General features: G+C 42.0%; 1 protein-coding gene across 1 annotated transcript in view; it reads right to left on the minus strand.

Annotated features, from left to right (window-relative positions):
- Nucleotides 1-20882, minus strand: part of IFFO1 (intermediate filament family orphan 1) — a 71565-nt gene that overhangs the window by 2000 nt on the left and 48683 nt on the right. Inside the window, exons 3-8 of the mRNA XM_056529405.1 lie at nucleotides 16065-16160; nucleotides 13071-13211; nucleotides 9755-9921; nucleotides 7569-7689; nucleotides 4574-4669; nucleotides 4273-4409 (exon numbers count right to left, since the gene is read on the minus strand). Of these exons, the coding sequence (XP_056385380.1) occupies nucleotides 4273-4409; nucleotides 4574-4669; nucleotides 7569-7689; nucleotides 9755-9921; nucleotides 13071-13211; nucleotides 16065-16160 (758 nt within the window). The remainder of the gene's footprint in view (nucleotides 1-4272; nucleotides 4410-4573; nucleotides 4670-7568; nucleotides 7690-9754; nucleotides 9922-13070; nucleotides 13212-16064; nucleotides 16161-20882) is intronic.

Raw genomic sequence — 20882 nt, forward strand, 5'->3', positions numbered from 1 at the left:
TAATACACACAGTGATGTCACAGTACAGGGATAATACACACAGTGATGTCACAGTACAGGGATAATACACACAGTGATGTCACAGTACAAGGATAATACACACAGTGATGTCACACTACAGGGATAATACACACAATGATGTCACAGTAGAGGGTTAATACACACAGTGATGTCACAGTACAGGGATAATATACACAGTGATGTCACAGTACAGGGATAATACACACAGTGATGTCACAGTACAGGGATAATATACACAGTGATGTCACAGTACAGGGAAAATACACACAGTGATGTCACAGTACAGGGATAATACACACAGTGATGTCACAGTACAGGGATAGTACACAGTGATGTCACAGTACAGGAATAATACACACAGTGATGTCACAGTACAGATATACTACACAGTGATGTCACAGTACAGGGAAAATACACACAGTTTTTAGGGGGCTGTATACTACAGAGGAAATGCTTTTCTTTTTGGATTTCTCTTCTGTCACGACCACAATGCTCTCTGCTGACCTCTGCTGTCCATTTTAGGAATTGTTCAGAGCAGCATATGTTTGCTATGGGGATTTTCTAAAATGGACAGCAGAGGTGTCAGCACTGTGGTCATGACAGAAGAGAAATCCAAAAAGAAAAGCATTTCCTCTTTAGTATACAGCTGCTAATAAGTACTGGAAGGATTAAGATTTTTTAATAGAAGTCATTTACAAATCTGTTTAACTTTCTGGCACCAGTTGATTTAAAAAAAAAAATAAAAAAAAGTTTTCCACCGGAGTACCCTCTTAATGGGTATCTGAATCTGAAGCCAAATACACAGCAAAATATGAACATAAACTTAGAAGGGGATCACATGATGAAGATTCCAGAGCATGGACGTCCACACATAGACATAAAAGGGGGCTTGAGTCCCTGCCTTTTTTCTACAACTGTCCTTTGATGCCCTGTTGACAGGCATATTATTGCATTTTTCAGTGATTTGCGCAAGATCGAAGTAAAATCGTACAAAAATGCAATCAATTATGTCACAGTACAGCGATAACACACACAATGATGTCACAGTACAGGGATAATACACAATGATGTCACAGTACAAGGATAATACACAATTATGTCACAGTACAGGGATAATATACACAGTGGTGTCACAGTACAGGGATAATATACACAGTGATGTCACAGTACAGGAATAATACACAATGATGTCACAGTACAGGGATAATATACACAGTGATGTCACAGTACAGGGATAATACATAGTGATGTCACAGTACAGGGATAATATACACAGTGATGTCACAGAACAGGGAGCATACACAGTGATGTCACAGTACAGGTATAATATACACAGTGATGTCACAGTACAGGGATAATACACACAGTGATGTCACAGTACAGGGATAATATACCCAGTGATGTCACAGTACAGGGATAATACACACAGTGATGTCACAGTACAGGGATAATACACAATGATGTCACAGTACAGGGATAATACACTGATGTCACAGTACAGAGATAACACACACAATGATGTCACAGTACAGGGATAATATACACAGTGATGTCACAGTACAGGGATAATACACACAGTGATGTCACAGTACAGAGATAATACACACAATGATGTGACAGTACAGAGATAATACACAATGATGTCACAGTACAGGGATAATACACACAGTGATGTGACAGTACAGAGATAATACACAATGATGTCACAGTAACGGGATAATACACACAGTGATGTCACAGTAAAGGGATAATACACAATGATGTCACAGTACAGGGATAATACACAGGGATGTCACAGTACAGGGATAATACACACAATGATGTGACAGTACAGAGATAATACACAATGGTGTCACAGTACAGGGATAATACACACAATGATGTCACAGTACAGGGATAATACACAATGATGTCACAGTACAGAGATAACACACACAATGATGTCACAGTACAGGGATAATACACAATGATGTCACAGTACAGGGATAATACACACAGTGATGTCACAGTACAGGGATAATACACACAGTGATGTCACAGTACAGGGATAATACACACAATGATGTCACAGTACAGGGATAATACACAATGATGTCACAGTACAGAGTTAATACACACAGTGATGTCACAGTACAGGGATAATACACACAGTGATGTCACAGTACAGGGATAATATACACAGTGATGTCACAGTACAGGGATAATACACAGTGATGTCACAGTACAGGGATAATACACAGTGATGTCACAGTACAGGGATAATACACACAGTGATGTCACAGTACAGGAATAATACACACAGTGATGTCACAGTACAGGAATAATACACACAATTATGTCACAGTACAGGGATAATACACACAGTGATGTCACAGTACAGGGATAATACACACAGTGATATCACAGTACAGGGATAATACACAGTGATGTCACAGTACAAGGATAATACACAGTGATGTCACAGTACAGGGATAATATACACAGTGATGTCACAGTACAAGGATAATACACAGTGATGTCACAGTACAGGGATAATACACACAGTGATGTCACAGTACAGGGATAATACACACAGTGATGTCACAGTACAAGGATAATACACACAATGATGTCACAGTACAGGGATAATACACACAATGATGTCACAGTAGAGGGTTAATACACAGTGATGTCACAGTACAGGGATAATACACACAGTGATGTCACAGTACAAGGATAATATACAGTGATGTCACAGTACAGAGATAATACACACAGTGATGTCACAGTACAGGAATAATACACACAGTGATGTCACAGTACAGGGATAATACACACAATGATGTCACAGTACAGGGATAATACACAATGATGTCACAGTACAGAGATAACACACACAATGATGTCACAGTACAGGGATAATACACAATGATGTCACAGTACAGGGATAATACACACAGTGATGTCACAGTACAGGGATAATACACACAGTGATGTCACAGTACAGGGATAATACACACAATGATGTCACAGTACAGGGATAATACACAATGATGTCACAGTACAGAGTTAATACACACAGTGATGTCACAGTACAGGGATAATACACACAGTGATGTCACAGTACAGGGATAATATACACAGTGATGTCACAGTACAGGGATAATACACAGTGATGTCACAGTACAGGGATAATACACAGTGATGTCACAGTACAGGGATAATACACACAGTGATGTCACAGTACAGGAATAATACACACAGTGATGTCACAGTACAGGAATAATACACACAATTATGTCACAGTACAGGGATAATACACACAGTGATGTCACAGTACAGGGATAATACACACAGTGATATCACAGTACAGGGATAATACACAGTGATGTCACAGTACAAGGATAATACACAGTGATGTCACAGTACAGGGATAATATACACAGTGATGTCACAGTACAAGGATAATACACAGTGATGTCACAGTACAGGGATAATACACACAGTGATGTCACAGTACAAGGATAATACACACAGTGATGTCACAGTACAAGGATAATACACACAATGATGTCACAGTACAGGGATAATACACACAATGATGTCACAGTAGAGGGTTAATACACAGTGATGTCACAGTACAGGGATAATACACACAGTGATGTCACAGTACAAGGATAATATACAGTGATGTCACAGTACAGAGATAATACACACAGTGATGTCACAGTACAGGAATAATACACACAGTGATGTCACAGTACAGGGATAATACATACAGTGATGTCACAGTACAGGGATAATACACACAGTGATGTCACAGTACAGGGATAATACACACAGTGATGTCACAGTACAGGGATAATACACACAGTGATGTCACAGTACAGGGATAATACACACAATGATGTCACAGTACAGGAATAATACACAGTGGTGTCACAGTACAGGGATAATACACACAGTGATGTCACAGTACAGGGATAATACACACAATGATGTCACAGTACAGGGATAATACACACAGTGATGTCACAGTACAGGATAATATACACAGTGATGTCAAGATGGATAATGGTCGCAGTAAATCCAGTTTCACATAACATCAGTGTCCAGTTTGCCCTATCTGTCCAATGCCTACTATTTGCCCTATGTGGTAACTCCACCACTGATGACCCTCGTTGCCATTGGGTCCACCATATTGCAGAGTTCTAATGCTATGTTAACCCTTAGACTATGTCTACTAGACTTGGCCTAGATGACGGTCCTTACCTCTCCTCTTCCTCTGATTGGTTGATCAGTCTCCGGCACGTCTCCATCTGTACGTCCAGTCCTCTCTTCATGCTGCACATCTCCATGTATTCGTGTAGGTGTCTGGTCATGTCGTCTTTAGCTGTCGCCAATTCCAGCTGGAAAATAGGAAGATGTTAGTTGACAAGTCCTATTAGGTTAACCTAAAACCGCGTTTTTCAACCAGGGTTCCTCCAGCTGTTGCAAAACTACCATGGGAGTTGTAGTTTTGCAACAGCTGGAGGGACCCTGGTGGGAAAACACTGCCCTTCACCCGTCTTACCTCTATCTGGTCTATGGTTTCCTGGTATTCCTTTTCCCGAGTCTTGAAGAGCGATTCTGTGTCTTTTATGACCTCCTCTAGGCTGTCGTCCTGGGTCTGAGAAAGAAATGCGCATGACATGAAATATCTACCGATCCATCTAGTCATGCAGTCTCCTATACCAGGTGATATTTTCCTGAATTTTGATTGGATGCCAACCCATGCCAACATTTGTGTACCATCACGGTGGCCATACACTGTATTAAAAAGGGTTTAAATAGGATTAGAAATACTGCTACTCTTTTCTTCTCCAGAAATAGCACCACATGTCCATGGCTTATGTCTACTATTGCAACATTCAGCAGGGAGGGGCTGGGGTGCAATACCAGGCACAACCAACATGCATAAGAGTGGTGCTGTTTTTTTTTTTTTTGTTTGTTTGTTTTTTAACCCCTTAAGGACCCGGGCTTTTTCCGTTTTTTCATTTTCAATTTTTCCTCCTTAACTTCATAACTTTTAAAAATTTTCACCTAAAATTCTATATGATGGCTTAATTGTTGCGTCACTAATTCTACTTTGTAATGACATTAGTCATTTTACCCAAAAATCTACGGTGAAACGGGAAAAAAAATCAATGTGCGACAAAATTGATGAAAAAACACTATTTTGTAATTTTTTGGGGCTTCTGTTTTTACGCAGTACATTATGACACCTTATCTTTATTCTGTAGGTCCATACGGTTAAAATGATCCCCTACTTATATAGGTTTGAATTTGTATCACTTCCGAAAAAAATCATGAATACATGCTGGAAAATTTATACGTTTAAAATGGTCATCTTCTGACCCCTATAACTTTTTTATTTTTCTGTGTTTAGGGCGCTTTGAGGACTCATTTTTTGCGCCGTCATCTGAAGTTTTTAGCAGTACCATTTTTGTTCTGATCAGACTTTTTGATCACTTTTTACTCACTTTTTTGTGGTATAAAAAGTGATAAAAAATGCGCTATTTTGGACTTTGGATTTTTTTTGCGCGTACGCCATTGAACGAGCGGTATAAAAAGCAGTATATTTTTATAATTTGGACATTTCCGCACGCGGCGATACCACATATGTTTATTTTATTATTATTTACATAATGTTTTTTTTATTTTTGGAAATGCCGGGTGATTCAAACTTTTATTAGGGAAAGGGATAATTGAAAGGGTTAATGATTTTTTTTTACACTTTTCTTATGCAACATTATAGCTCCTATAGGGGGGGCTATAACATTGAATTAACTGATCTTTAACACTGATCGATTCATCTCCATAGGAATGGATCAATCAGTGTTTTCGGCGATTGAATGCTCATGCCTGGATCTCAGGCTTGAAGCATTCAATCGGCGATCGGACTGCAGGAAGGAAGGTAAGAGACCTTCCTCCTGTACTACAGCTGTTCGGGATGCTGCGATTATAAAGCGGCGATCCCGAACAGCTCCCTGAGCTAACCGGCACTTTTTACTTCACTTTTAGCCGCGTGGCTCAGCTTTGAGCACGCGGCTAAAGGGTTAATAGCTAAAGCGTTAATAACTGATCGCTGTGCCGCGCGCTATTAGAGGCGGGTCCCAGCTTCACTATGACGCCGGGCCCGCCGCGATATGATGCGGGGTCACGTGTGACCCCGCGTTATATCGCAGGACCGGGACTCATGACGTACGCATACGTCATGGGTCCTTAAGAGGTTAAATCAAGAACTTTTTTTTTTTTTTTACATTGTCCAGAATAGGAAAAAAGTTCTTTATCTATTTTTTTTTCTTACACTGCACCACTCTTGTGCATGTGGTTGCTTCTGGTATTGCAGCTAGGCCCCATATGTCTGAAATTTGCAATACTAGTGACAAGCCATTAAAAAGGGTGCATTTTTTTCGGGGGGGGGGGGGGGGGGGGGCTGTAGACTTTCTATCATGTTGTCCAGAATTAGAGAGAAAAAAAAAAAAAGTCTACTTTTTCCCTAAAAAAAATGATGCTACCCTTCTTCATGGCTTCTGTTAAAGGGGTACTCCGGTGGAAAACTTTTTCTTTTTATCAACTGGTGCCAGAAAGTTAAACAGATTTGTAAATTACTTCCATTAAAAAGATCTTAATCCTTCCAGGACTTATTAGCTGTTGAATACTACAGAGGAAATTCTTTTCTTTTTGGAACACAGTGCTCTCTGCTGAGTCACGAGCACAGTGCTCTCTGCTGACATCTCTGTCCATTTTCAGAACTGTCCAGAGTAGTAGAAAATCCCCATAGCAAACATACGCTGCTCTGGACAGTTCCTAAAATGGACAGAGATGTCAGCAGAGAGCACTGCTCATGATGTCAGCAGAGAGCACTGTGTTCCAAAAAGAAAATAATTTCCTCTGTAGTATTCAGCAGCTAATAGGTACTGGAAAGTTTAAGATTTTTTAATAGACGTAATTTACAAATCTGTTTAACTTTGTTGATTTAAAAAGAAAAAGTTTTCCACTGGAGTACCCCTTTAAGTATTGCAACCACATGCACAAGAGTGGCACTGTCTCTAAGAAAAAACAAACCAAAAACTCTCTTCTAATCCTATAAAAGGAGAACTCCGGAATGAGTAGCGGGGACCCCCCACGATCTCTATAACATGACCCCGGCTTTCAGTGAGAAGCACATATGGTAGACGGCACGCGCTCTGTTCATTTCTATGGGAGCGTGAAGAGACCCGAGTACAGCATCTCCCGCGCTCCCATAGAAATAAACAGAGCGCACACGCTCCTCACTGAGAACTGGGGCTCGTTCCAGATATCGCGGGGGTCCCAGCGGTCGGACTCCCCACAGTCAGCCACTTATCCCCTATCCTATGGGCAGGGGATAAGTTAGTTTTGGCTGGAGTTCTCCTTTAACAAAGTCAGTTCTATGGATGAGAAGGCCTCTGGGATGGTGGCCGGAAACGGATCCACGTTGATGAAAATAAAATGTAAAAATTGACAAATTTTACAGAATTTTTACTAAGAATCGGACTTATTACCTCTCCCTGGTTGTCGACGGAAGACATGGCGTATCCAGAGAAGTCCTCCCACAACAACAACGTTTCCTCCGTCTCCTCCCAAGCAAGACTGTCACAGTCGTCCTCAAAATCATAGTCACGTCTGCAGAAGGAAGAGCATTGTTAGGGGCGGCTGAGGAAATGCTTTTATATATATGTATATATATATATATATATACAGTATATATACATATATCTTATACTTCACATTCCATCTGTTATTTGTCAGATGTTTCCCTCCAAAAGTTCTCACAATTGTTTCTTACTTGCAGTACCGTTTTCTACCACTTCCGTTGCTAGGCAATCTCCATAGAGCTAATGCAACAGCGCCCCCCCTTCTTTGTGAATTTACTACAAGAAATGACAGAAACTATGGAAGGAGACATCCTACAGAAGTGGCGCATACTTTACTTCTATGTCTGGCCCTTTTTGTTTTACATTCTGCCAACTACAACTCCCAGCATGCTCTGCCAGCCACAGTAATGCTGGGGGTTATAGACTTTCAGTCACTAAAGAATCACAGATTGGTTTAATTTCGGATCCTAGTTCCGGAATTATGTTTTGCGTAATAGACCGCGTTCACACTTGCGTAATATGGATACATCTTTTGCCTCTGTATTATGGACACACGTAGCAGTTTGACTGGGGGTCTAAAGGATTTATCACAGGTCAAGTCTCTAAACCAGTGTTTTTCAACCAGTGTGCCTCCAGCTGTTGCAAAACTGTAACTCCTAGCATGTTGGACTTTATGGTAGTATTTAAAATAGGTTAGTGTTTCCCAACCAGTGTGCCTCCAGCTGTTGCAAAACTGTAACTCCCAGCATGTTGGACCTTATGGTAGTATATAAAATAGGTTAGTGTTTCCCAACCAGTGTGCCTCCAGCTGTTGCAAAACTGTAACTCCCAGCATGTTGGACTTTATGGTAGTATATAAAATAGGTTAGTGTTTCCCAACCAGTGTGCCTCCAGCTGTTGCAAAACTGTAACTCCCAGCATGTTGGACTTTATGGTAGTATATAAAATAGGTTAGTGTTTCCCAACCAGTGTGCCTCCAGCTGTTGCAAAACTGTAACTCCCAGCATTTTGGACTTTATGGTAGTATATAAAATAGGTTAGTGTTTCCCAACCAGGGTGCCTCCAGCTGTTGCAAAACTGTAACTCCCAGCATGTTGGACTTTATGGTAGTATATAAAATAGGTTAGCGTTTCCCAACCAGTGTGCCTCCAGCTGTTGCAAAACTGTAACTCCCAGCATGTTGGACTTTATGGTAGTATATAAAATAGGTTAGTGTTTCCCAACCAGTGTGCCTCCAGCTGTTGCAAAACTGTAACTCCCAGCATGTTGGACTTTATGGTAGTATATAAAATAGGTTAGTGTTTCCCAACCAGTGTGCCTCCAGCTGTTGCAAAACTGTAACTCCCAGCATGTTGGACTTTATGGTAGTATATAAAATAGGTTAGTGTTTCCCACCCAGCGTGCCTCCAGCTGTTGCAAAACTGTAACTCCCAGCATTTTGGACTTTATGGTAGTATATAAAATAGGTTAGTGTTTCCCAACCAGGGTGCCTCCAGCTGTTGCAAAACTGTAACTCCCAGCATGTTGGACTTTATGGTAGTATATAAAATAGGTTAGTGTTTCCCAACCAGTGTGCCTCCAGCTGTTGCACAACTGTAACTCCCAGCATGTTGGACTTTATGGTAGTATATAAAATAGGTTAGTGTTTCCCAACCAGTGTGTCTCCAGCTGTTGCAAAATTGTAACTCCCAGCATGTTGGACTTTGTGGTAGTATATAAAATAGGTTAGTGTTTCCCAACCAGTGTGCCTCCAGCTGTTGCAAAACTGTAACTCCCAGCATGTTGGACTTTATGGTAGTATATAAAATAGGTTAGTGTTTCCCAACCAGTGTGCCTCCAGCTGTTGCAAAACTGTAACTCCCAGCATGTTGGACTTTATGGTAGTATATAAAATAGGTTAGTGTTTCCCAACCAGGATGCCTCCAGCTGTTGCAAAACTACAACTCCCAGCATGCCCGGACAGCCGTTGGCTGTCCGGGCATGCTGGGAGTTGTAGTTTTGCAATAGCTGGAGGCACACTGGTTGAAAAACAAAAACAAAACACAGGTCTAGACCCGAAATTGGGCCGGGTGCAAAGAAGGTAAATGGCGTACAGCTGGTTGAGCATCTTCTGCATCTCCTCATTGATGCTCATGGCTGTACTCTCGTCCTCGTCTGCTCCTCTTGCACTCTCGCTGTCGCATACGGATGCCTCGTCGTCGGTTGCCGGTTTCCTTTCTTTTCTTCTTCCCAGAACCTTCATAGGGGAGAGGTGTACGGTCTGGGGGGGGGGGGGGGGACATAGAAAATGACAATCACGGTAAACATTCATGGGAATATCGCAAATCATTCTTGCTGTTAAAAACATAAGACTTGACATAAGGAACCGTTGGTGTGCCAAAAATATTGTCCCCAGCAAACAACACTGGGACCTACTTAAAGGGGTACTCCGGTGGAAAACTTTTTTTTTTAATCAAATGGTGCCAGAAAGTTAAACAGATTTGTAAATCACTTCTATTAAAAAAATCTTAATCCTTCCAGTACTTATTAGCTACTGAATACTACAGAGGAAATTATTTTCTTTTTGGAACACAGTGCTCTCTGCTGACATCTCTGTCCATTTTAGGAACTGTCCAGAGCAGAATATGTTTGCTATGGGGATTTTCTCCTACTCTGAAAAAGGACAGAGATGTCAGCAGAGAGCACTGTGGTCATGATGTCAGCAGAGAGCTCTGTGTTCCAAAAAGAAAATAATTTACTCTGTAGTATTCAGCAGCTAATAAGTACTAGAAGGATTAGGATTTTTTAATCAATGTAATTTACAAATCTGTTTAACTTTCTGGCCTCAGTTGATTAAAAAAAAAAAAAAAAAAAGTTTTCCACCGGAGTACCCCTTTAAAGTAGTATACCTGTATTAGAAAACTGTATATAGATAAGACTATCAACCCAAGATAAATAACTGACTAATATGGTGTTTTCACAAATTGCACTGGCTTTAGCATGTTTTTGCATGATTCACCCCTGACAGGAAGTTGTGTAGTCCTGCCATTGTCAGTGTGGGGTTGTCTCAGTAACTGCCGACTCCTGCCTCTCTCCGAACAGGAAGTTGTGTAGTTCTGCCATTGTCAGTGTGGTGTTATCTCAGTCACTGCCGACTCCTGCCTCTCTCCGAACAGGAAGTTGTGTAGTTCTGCCATTGTCAGTGTGGTGTTATCTCAGTCACTGCTGACTTCTGCCTCTCTCCGAACAGGAAGTTGTGTAATTGTGCCATTGTTGGTGTGGTTTTGTCTCAGTAACTGCCGACTCCTGCCTCTCTCCGAACAGGAAGTTGTGTAATCCTGCCATTGTTGGTGTGGTTTTGTCTCAGTAACTGCCGACTCCTACCTCTCTCCGAAGAGGAAGTTGTGTAGTCCTCCCATTGTTAGTGTCGTTTTGTCTCAGTAACTGCCGACTCCTGCCTCTCTCCGAAGAGGAAGTTGTGTAGTCCTCCCATTGTTAGTGTGGTTTTGTCTCAGCAGCTCCCAACTCATACATCTCTTCCAACAGGAAGTTGTGTAGTCCTCCCATTGTCAGTTTGGTTTTGTCTCAGCAGCTCCCGGGCCCTCCCACTCTCCTGAGAGGAAGTTGCGTAGTCCTCTCATTTTCAGTGTGTTGACTAAGCAGCTCCCTGGCTCCTCCCTCTCTCCTGACAGCATTCTGTGTAGTCTTCTCATAGTCAGTGTGTTGTCTCAGCAGCTCCCCGACTCCTCCATATCTCTCCAGGCAACGCACCATTCTCTGCTGTCACAGGAGGCGTGGCTGGATCTTGTCTCTGAGCTCTAGCCCTGCCCCCTTGAATGTCATCACCTATATAACTAAGCCCTACAGCCTACACCACTATCTCCTTCTATATCTTTATTTGGGGAATTCATGGAATAATTAGATGTGTTTACAGCATGCTGCCTTGTGCCAAGCAATGCCACAGGCAGAGGAGCAGACACGGAATGAATAGCAGGTGCCTCAACCTCACTGACTGTGCAATAGTCTGCTGTGAAATGAGATGCTCTGCAACAGTCCTGGGCAGGATTACTGTTGGATGGGAGTAGGCATGGTGGGAAGACTGGGATGAAGAGCTAAGGGAATGTATTGTTTTTTTTTTTGTGATTTTAGAACTGGGGTGGACAGGTAAACACCGGGACAGTTTTAGGTGTTCTTTTTTTTAACCCAAAGTCGGAGTACCCCTTTACACATAGTACATAGTGGGTAACATGACTCCTGCAGCCGCATAAAGATTTATAGAGATCACATTTAGAGCGACATAAAGGCCTTTTCCCCCATCCATGCTTTAAAGGGGTACTCCGCCCCTAGACATCTTATCCCCTATCCAAAGGATAGGGGATAAGATGTCTGATCGCCGCGGTCCTGCTGCTGGGGATCCCCGGGGATCGCTGCTGCAGCACCCCGCTATCATTACTGCGCAGAGCGAGATCACTCTGTGCGTACTGACGGGCGATACAGGGGACGGAGTTGCGTGACGTCACGGCTCCGCCCCTCGGGACATCACGGCCCGGCCCCTTAATGCAAGTCTATGGCAGGGGGCGTGACGACCGCCGCGCCCCCTCCCATAGACTTGTATTAAAAGGGGTGGGCCGTGACGTCACGAGGGGCGGAGCTGTGACGTAACGATGCTCCGGCCCCTGTATCGCCCGTCATTACGTGCAGTGCGATCTCGCTCTGCGCAGTAATGATAGCGGGGTGCTGCAGCGGGGATCCCGGGGCTCCCCAGCAGCGGGACCGCGGCGATCTAACATCTTATCCCCTATCCTTTGGACAGGGGATAAGATGTCTAGGGGCGGAGTACCCCTTTAAAGGTTACCAGGGGATGAAGGGGCACCACTTTCCTTTAAGAGGGTTATTTTCCAGGGTTTAAAAATGTCACTCTCATTAAAATTAATTTTTGCTATTGCACTCCTTATGGCAAATAAAAAATATTTCTAATATACTTTGTTTAAAAAAAATATATACTTGCACTTCTATGTTTTATTTTTTGCTTAAAAAAGCTCAAGAGCACATTTCCCCCCCATCTCATACACAGACTTAGGACCGAAGTCCAAACACAGGAAGTGCAGCCTGGAGAGCTGAGGGGGGTGTGTCCAACCAACAGCATATAGTGTGAGAGGAGCTATGATTGGATGAGACTGGACCCCCCCCCCACCCCCCAGCACTCCAGGCTGCACTTCCTGTGCTTGGACTTCGGTCCTGTCTGTGTATGAGATGGGGGGGAAATGTGCTCTTGAGCTTTTTTTAAGCACAAATAAAACATGGAAAACTTTATTTTTTTTAAACAAAGTATCTTAGATATATTTTTTATTTACCATAAGGAGTGCAATAGCAAAAATTAGTTTTAATCAGAGTTCCCATTTAACCACGTAATGAACATTGCCCTCCTACCTGCAGCATGTTGATCATGTCCTCGCAACTCCGCTGTTGAGCCACGTCGCACAGTTTGGCGGTAATGTCGATGCGCCGGCAGATGTCCATATCTACTCGCATAGCCTTCTCCTGGATCTTTGTGTCTAGTTCTGTCAGGTTCTAGAGCACAGAATGGGAAGAAATTAATTAATTTAGACAGAATTACTATGGAGACGGATCATCTCCCTGATGGAAACTCCAGCATACAGCATCATTGGCAGCTAGTCTACTTCCGTGTTTCCCAACCAGGGTGCCTCCAGCTGTTGCAAAACTACAACTCCCAGCATGCCCGGACAGCCGAAGGCTGTCCGGGCATGCTGGGAGTTGTAGTTTTGCAATTAGCAGGAGGTACCCTGGTTGGGGAAATACTGGTCTACTTACTGACAGCTTTAATTTTTTTTCTTTTTTAAATAAAAAATACTCAAAAACGCTCAAAAACGCTCTTGTCTATTTAGGGTAGGGTCACACATGCCGCTGTGTATTTGTGTATTTTCCTACCCATTAAAGTCAATGGGTAGCAAAATTACCTGCAGAAAATACGCAGCAAAATACGGCACGTGTGACCCTACACTTAAAGGGGTACTCCGGTGGAAAACAATTTTTTTTTATAAATCAACTGGTGCCAGAAAGTTAAACATATTTGCAATTTACATCTATTTGAAAAATCTTAAAGGGTACCTCTCATAAAAAAAAAACTTTGATATATTATAGATTAATGTATGCAGAATAACTTTACAATTGCATGTTATTAAAAAATATGCTCCTTTCTATTTAATTTTCCACTTTGAAGAAATGACCACTAGGGGTCTCCCTACCAGTCCTGGCAGCAAGCATTTCAGACTCATGCTGGAGTCCTAAACACTACGAGCTGCCAGTCTGCTTTGTTCACAAAGGAGAACACTCAGAGCTGCCAGCCTGCTTTGTTCACAGCCTGTTTGGCTGTGAACAAAGCAGGCTGGCAGCTCTGAGTGTTTAGGACTCCAGCATGAGTCAGAAATGCTTGCTGACAGGACTGATCGGGAAAAATACAATAGAAAGAAGTTCCAGTACTCATCAGCTGCTGTATGCTCCAGAGGAAGTTGTGTAGCTCTCTGCTGCCACCTCTGTCCATGTCAGGAACTGTCCAGAGCAGGAGAGGTTTGCTATGGGGATTTGCTTGTAATCAGTTGACAGTTCCTGACATGGGCAGAGGTGGCAGTAAAGAGCACTGTGGTCAGACTGGAAAGAACTACACAACTTCCTTTGAAGCATACAGCAGCTCATAAGTACTGGAAGGATTAAGATTTTTAAATAGAAGTAATTCACAAATTTGTTTAACTTTCTGGCACCAGTGGATATAAAAAAAAAATAGTTTTCCACTGGAGTACCCCTTTAAAGAAGATGTTCAGTGAAACAAACTTTATCCCCTATCCTCAGGATGGGACCTCACCGCGATCTCCCGTATGGTACGCCCAGGCTCTGCTGCAGGAAATGACGTTTCGCACCCAGCATGTCAGCTCGAAACACACCCCTCCATTCATCTGTATGGGAGAGGCGAAGACACAGCGTTCGTACGTCTCCGCCTCTCCAATAGAGATGAATGGAGGGGCCGTGTTTTGACCAGCTGACGTGCAGGGAACGTAACGCGCATTAGCAGAGCAGAACTGGGGCCCCATATGGGAGATCGGGGCGGGGGCCCAGTGGTGCAGATAGGGGATACATTTTGTTTAGCTGGACATCTTCTTTAAAGGGGTACTCCGGTGGAAAACACGTTTTTTTTATTCTGGTGCCAGAAAGTTAAACAGATTTGTAAATTATTTCTATTTAAAAATCTTAATCCTTGCAGTACTTATCAGCTGCTGTATACTACAGAGGAAGTTGTGTTGTTCTTTTCAGTCTGACCACAGCGCTCTCTGCTGACACCTCTGTCCGTGTCAGGAACTGTCCAGAGCAGGAGCAAATCCCCATAGAAAACCTCTCCTGCTCTGGACAGTTCCTGAAATGGACAGAGGTGTCAGCAGAGAGCACTGTGGTCAGACTGAAAAGAACAACACAACTTCCTCTGTAGTATACAGCAGCTGATAAGTACTGGAAGGATTAAGATTTTTTAATAGAAGTAATTTACAAATCTGTTTAACTTTCTGGCACCAGTTGATTTTAAAAAACGTGTTTTCCACCGGAGTACCCCTTTAAAGAAGATGTCCAGCTAAACAAAATGTATCCCCTATCCGCACCACTGGGCCCCCGCCCCGATCTCCCATATGGGGCCCCAGTTCTGCTCTGCTAATGCGCGTTACGTTCCCTGCACGTCAGCTGGTCAAAACACGGCCCCTCCATTCATCTCTATTGGAGAGGCGGAGACGTACGAACGCTGTGTCTTCGCCTCTCCCATAGGGAAGAATGGAGGGGTGTGTTTCGACCAGCACTGTGATCAGACTGAAAAGAACTACACAACTTCCTCTGGAGCATACAGCAGCTGATAAGTACTGGAAGGATTAAGATTTTTAAATAGAAATAATTTGCAAATCTTTTTAACTTTCTGGCACCAGTTGATTTTAAAAAATGTGTTTTCCACCGGAGTACCCCTTGAAGGGTCAAATCTTTGAATAAATTTTTTTTGCAACTTACCACATGGTTTAGCTGTAAGTGCTTCTGTAAAAAGTCTTTTATTAGAACAAATTTACAGTTGTGATTTGCAGTGTCTGGAGGCGGGGCCAACATGCCGAATCTCGCGGCACTCGCAGGACTGCCGCCGAGTAGCCACTGTGTTTCACCTGTACAGTATCCTGCACATATTTGAAGCTGCAGATTTCAGTGTAGACTAAATGACTGAACACAGCTTCAAATCTGCAGCATCAACTTTGTGCAGGAAACTGTACGTGTGAATAGACCCTCAGGCGCAAATTCCCCGCCCCCCAAGGCTGCGATCACACAGCACCGTGTGATCATGACCTGAGTGTATGTATTCAGTATGATGATACCCCAGATACTCACATTGCTCATTAACCCCTTGAAGACAACTAGTTCGGCTTTCAGCTGTTTGACTTTCATCACCAGTTCTTCCTGGTAAAGTGCGGACTCCTGGGCCTCCTGTATACAGAGAGTAAAATGTAAGAACCAGGTGTAGTGATGTCCATCCAGTGTACCAGGCATATAAATCATTTCGGCCCTCACCCCATTGGCCGTCCAACCATTTATTTGGCGGTAGTTTCTTTTCCCCATTATTGTAATAATTAGCTTTTTCACATATTGTCACTGATAGTTGTAAAATATGTGGATCACATGAAAATGAAGTTTTGCCTTTAGAAAATGCAGTACCACAAGTGACCACTAGGTGGCAGATTGACTCTTTCATTCAAATTATTATGGTATTTTAGGAATTTTTTTTTTTTTTTTTTTTTTTACAAACAAATGCTTGTAGATCAATGTTTTCCAACCAGGGTACCTCCAGCTGGTGCAAAACTACATTACCCACCTCCAGCTGGTGCAAAACTACAACTCCCAGCGTGCCCGGACAGCCAAGGGCTGTCCGGGCACGCTGGGAATTGTAGTTTTGCAACAGCTGGAGACACACTGTTTGTAAAAGACTGGGGTCCATAGTAGCGTCTTTCTTTGTGTTTGCCATTTTAAGGCAGTATTTCACATCATTTCAAAACCCAAAACGGATACCACCAGACAATGACTAAATAATACTGCCATACAATGACTAAATAATACCACCATACAATGACTTAATATTATCCCCATAAAATGACTAAATAATACCGCCATATAATTACGAAATAATACCACCATACAATTACTTAATATTGCCACCATAAAATAACTAAATAATACAGCCATACAACGACGAAATAATACCACCATACAATGACTTACTATTACCACCATAAAATGACTAAATAATACCACCATATAATGACTAAATAATAAAATAATACCACCATACAATTACTAAATAATGCCACCATACAATGACTTAATATTGCCACCATAAAATGACTAAATAATACCGCCATATAATCACTAAATAATACCACCACACAATTACTAAATAATACCACCATACAATGACAAAATAATACCACCACACAATTACTAAAAAATACCACCATATAATCACTAAATAATACCACCACACAATTACTAAATTATACCACCATACAATGACTAAATAATACCGCCATATAATGACTAAATAATACCACCACACAATTACTAAATAATACAGCCATACAATGACTTACTATTACCACCATAGAATGACTAAATAATACCACCATATAATGACTAAATAATAAAATAATACCACAATACAATTACTAAATAATACCACCAGACAATGACTTAATATTACCACCATAAAATGACTAAATAATACCGCCATATAATGACTAAATAATACCACCACACAATTACTAAATAATACAGCCATACAATGACTTACTATTACCACCATAGAATGACTAAATAATACCACCATATAATGACTAAATAATAAAATAATACCACAATACAATTACTAAATAATACCACCAAACAATGACTTAATATTACCACCATAAAATGACTAAATAATACCGCCATATAATGACTAAATAATACCACCACACAATTACTAAATAATATCACCATACAATGACTAAATAATACCACCACACAATTACTAAATAATACCACCATATAATCACTAAATAATACCACTACACAATTACTAAATAATACCACCATACAATGACTAAATAATACCGCCATATAATGACTAAATAATACCACCACACAATTACTAAATAATACAGCCATACAATGACTTACTATTACCACCATAGAATGACTAAATAATACCACCATATAATGACTAAATAATAAAATAATACCACAATACAATTACTAAATAATACCACCATACAATGACTTAATATTACCACCATAAAATTACTAAATAATACCGCCATATAATCACTAAATAATACCACCATACAATTACTAAATAATACCACCATATAATGACTAAATAATACCACCATAAAATGACTAAATAATACCGCCATATAATGACTAAATAATACCACCACACAATTACTAAATAATACCACCATACAATGACTTAATATTACCACCATAAAATGACTAAATAATACCGCCATATAATGACTAAATAATACCACCACACAATGACTAAATAATACCGCCATATAATGACTAAATAATACCACCACACAATTACTAAATAATACCACCATACAATTACTAAATAATACCCCCATATAATGACTAAATAATACCACCACACAATTACTAAATAATACCGCCATATAATGACTAAATAATACCGCCATACAATGACTTAATATTACCACCATAAAATGACTAAATAATACCCCCATATAATGACTAAATAATACCACCACACAATTACTAAATAACACAGCCATACAGTATCCAAAAAGTGTTATTATATTGCAGTCAATATATAAATATAAAGTGTATTCGAGTGGTCACTTTCCAAGTTATATCTGGGGACATCAATGTATTTGGACACGTAAGTCTGCGCTGAAGTGATAGGAAGTAGTTATTGTGATAGAAGACTCTCTCAGTAGTGCAGCCTCAGATTTCAGGCTTGTAACCTCAATGTATTATATCTCTGCATTGTCCCTGGCTTGAATGGTTATGTTGACATCAATGTCTTTGGTCACTTGACTCCACACTGCACCTGATAGAAAGGGGACCTGTTATTATAAGACACAGTAGTGCAGCCACAGGCTTTGGGCCTGTAACGTTAAAGTGTACCTGTTGTTAACAAAAACTTTTGATATAATGTAGATAATACCATTATTTGTATATTTGTTATTTACATTGATTAAAAAAATTATGTATATTTTTGGGTGAAAAAATGCTGTCCCTGCAGCTATTGCCTGTGTGTCTCTATGAGGAGTCCAAATACAGGAAGTGAGGACAGGAGAAGTAGGGCTCTGTGCAGTCTCCTGGCTTGTCATCCTGATGTGTGAGCTGAGAGCATGTCACAGAGCCTCATTGTACAGAGCCCTGCTTGTCCTCAGTGTACGGAGCCCTGCTTGTCCTCAGTGTACAGAACCCTGCTTGTCCTCAGTGTACAGAGCCCTGCTTGTCCTCAGTGTACAGAGCCCTGCTTGTCCTCAGTGTACAGAACCCTGCTTGTCCTCAGTGTATGGAGCCCTGCTTGTCCTCAGTGTACAGAACCCTGCTTGTCCTCAGTGTACAGAGCCCTGCTTGTCCTCAGTGTATAGAGCCCTGCTTGTCCTCATTGTACAGAACCCTGCTTGTCCTTAGTGTACTGAGCCCCGCTTGTCCTCAGTATACAGAGCCCTGCTTGTCCTCATTGTATAGAACCCTGCTTGTCCTCAGTGTACAGAGCCCTGCTTGTCCTCAGTGTAAGGAGCCCTGCTTGTCCTCAGTGTACAGAACCCTGCTTGTCCTCATTGTACAGAACCCTGCTTGTCCTCATTGTACAGAACCCTGCTTGTCCTCAGTGTACTGAGCCCCGCTTGTCCTCAGTGTACAGAGCCCTGCTTGTCCTCAGTGTACAGAGCCCTGCTTGTCCTCAGTGTACAGAGCCCTGCTTGTCCTCAGTGTAAAGAGCCCTGCTTGTCCTCAGTGTATAGAACTCTGCTTGTCCTCAATGTACAGAGCCCTGCTTGTCCTCAGTGTACAGAGCCCTGCTTGTCCTCAGTGTACAGAACCCCGCTTGTCCTCAGTGTACAGAACCCTGCTTGTCCTCACTGCACAGAGCCCTGCTTGTCCTCAGTGTACAGAGCCCTGCTTGTCCTCAGTGTACAGAGCCCTGCTTGTCCTCACTGCACAGAACCCTGCTTGTCCTCAGTGTACAGAGCCCTGCTTGTCCTCACTGCACAGAGCCCTGCTTGTCCTCACTGCACAGAGCCCTGCTTGTCCTCACTGCACAGAGCCCTGCTTGTCCTCAGTGTACAGAGCCCTGCTTGTCCTCAGTGTACAGAGCCCTGCTTGTCCTCAGTGTACAGAGCCCTGCTTGTCCTCAGTGTACAGAACCCCGCTTGTCCTCAGTGTACAGAACCCTGCTTGTCCTCGGTGTACAGAGCCCTGCTTGTCATCAGTGTACAGAGCCCTGCTTGTCCTCACTGCACAGAGCCCTGCTTGTCCTCAGTGTACAGAGCCCTGCTTGTCTTCACTGCACAGAGCCCTGCTTGTCCTCAGTGTACAGAGCCCCGCTTGTCCTCAGTGTACAGAGCCCCGCTTGTCCTCAGTGTACAGAGCCCCGCTTGTCCCCAGTGTACAGAGCCCTGCTTGTCCTCAGTTTACAGAGCCCTGCTTGTCCTCAATGTACAGAACCCTGCTTGTCCTCAGTGTACAGAGGGGCATTATCGGATTATCGGCAAGGTAATTGCTGATACCGATAACGTCTAAAATCGTTAATTTTGGCCGATAATATCGGCCAAACCGATAATCAGTCGATCCCTAGTTGATATGAGACATTCTCAGCAGTGCAGCCTCAGGCTTTGGGCTTTAACCTTTAGGTATTATATCTCAAGGTAGAGTATAGTTTTCACATTTTAGTCTGTTCTTTAACTCTGCCCTTTTATAAATATATTCTGGTCTCTCTTGATAACATTAAAGCATTCTGTGATGACATCTGACTTAAGTAGTGTCTCCTTCTATATGGGGTTGTTTAAGAACATGGATGTTAATAAAGCTGTTTTACATATTTAGGCTCTTTATATAGATCTGTGTGAATAGCTTTGACGGAACGCGGAGCCTAAGGCTGAGGACGTCCTGACCAACATATATCTAGGTCACATC

This window comes from Hyla sarda, chromosome 7 (assembly GCF_029499605.1).
Source record: "Hyla sarda isolate aHylSar1 chromosome 7, aHylSar1.hap1, whole genome shotgun sequence".
In the NCBI taxonomy this organism is placed as follows: domain Eukaryota; kingdom Metazoa; phylum Chordata; class Amphibia; order Anura; family Hylidae; genus Hyla; species Hyla sarda.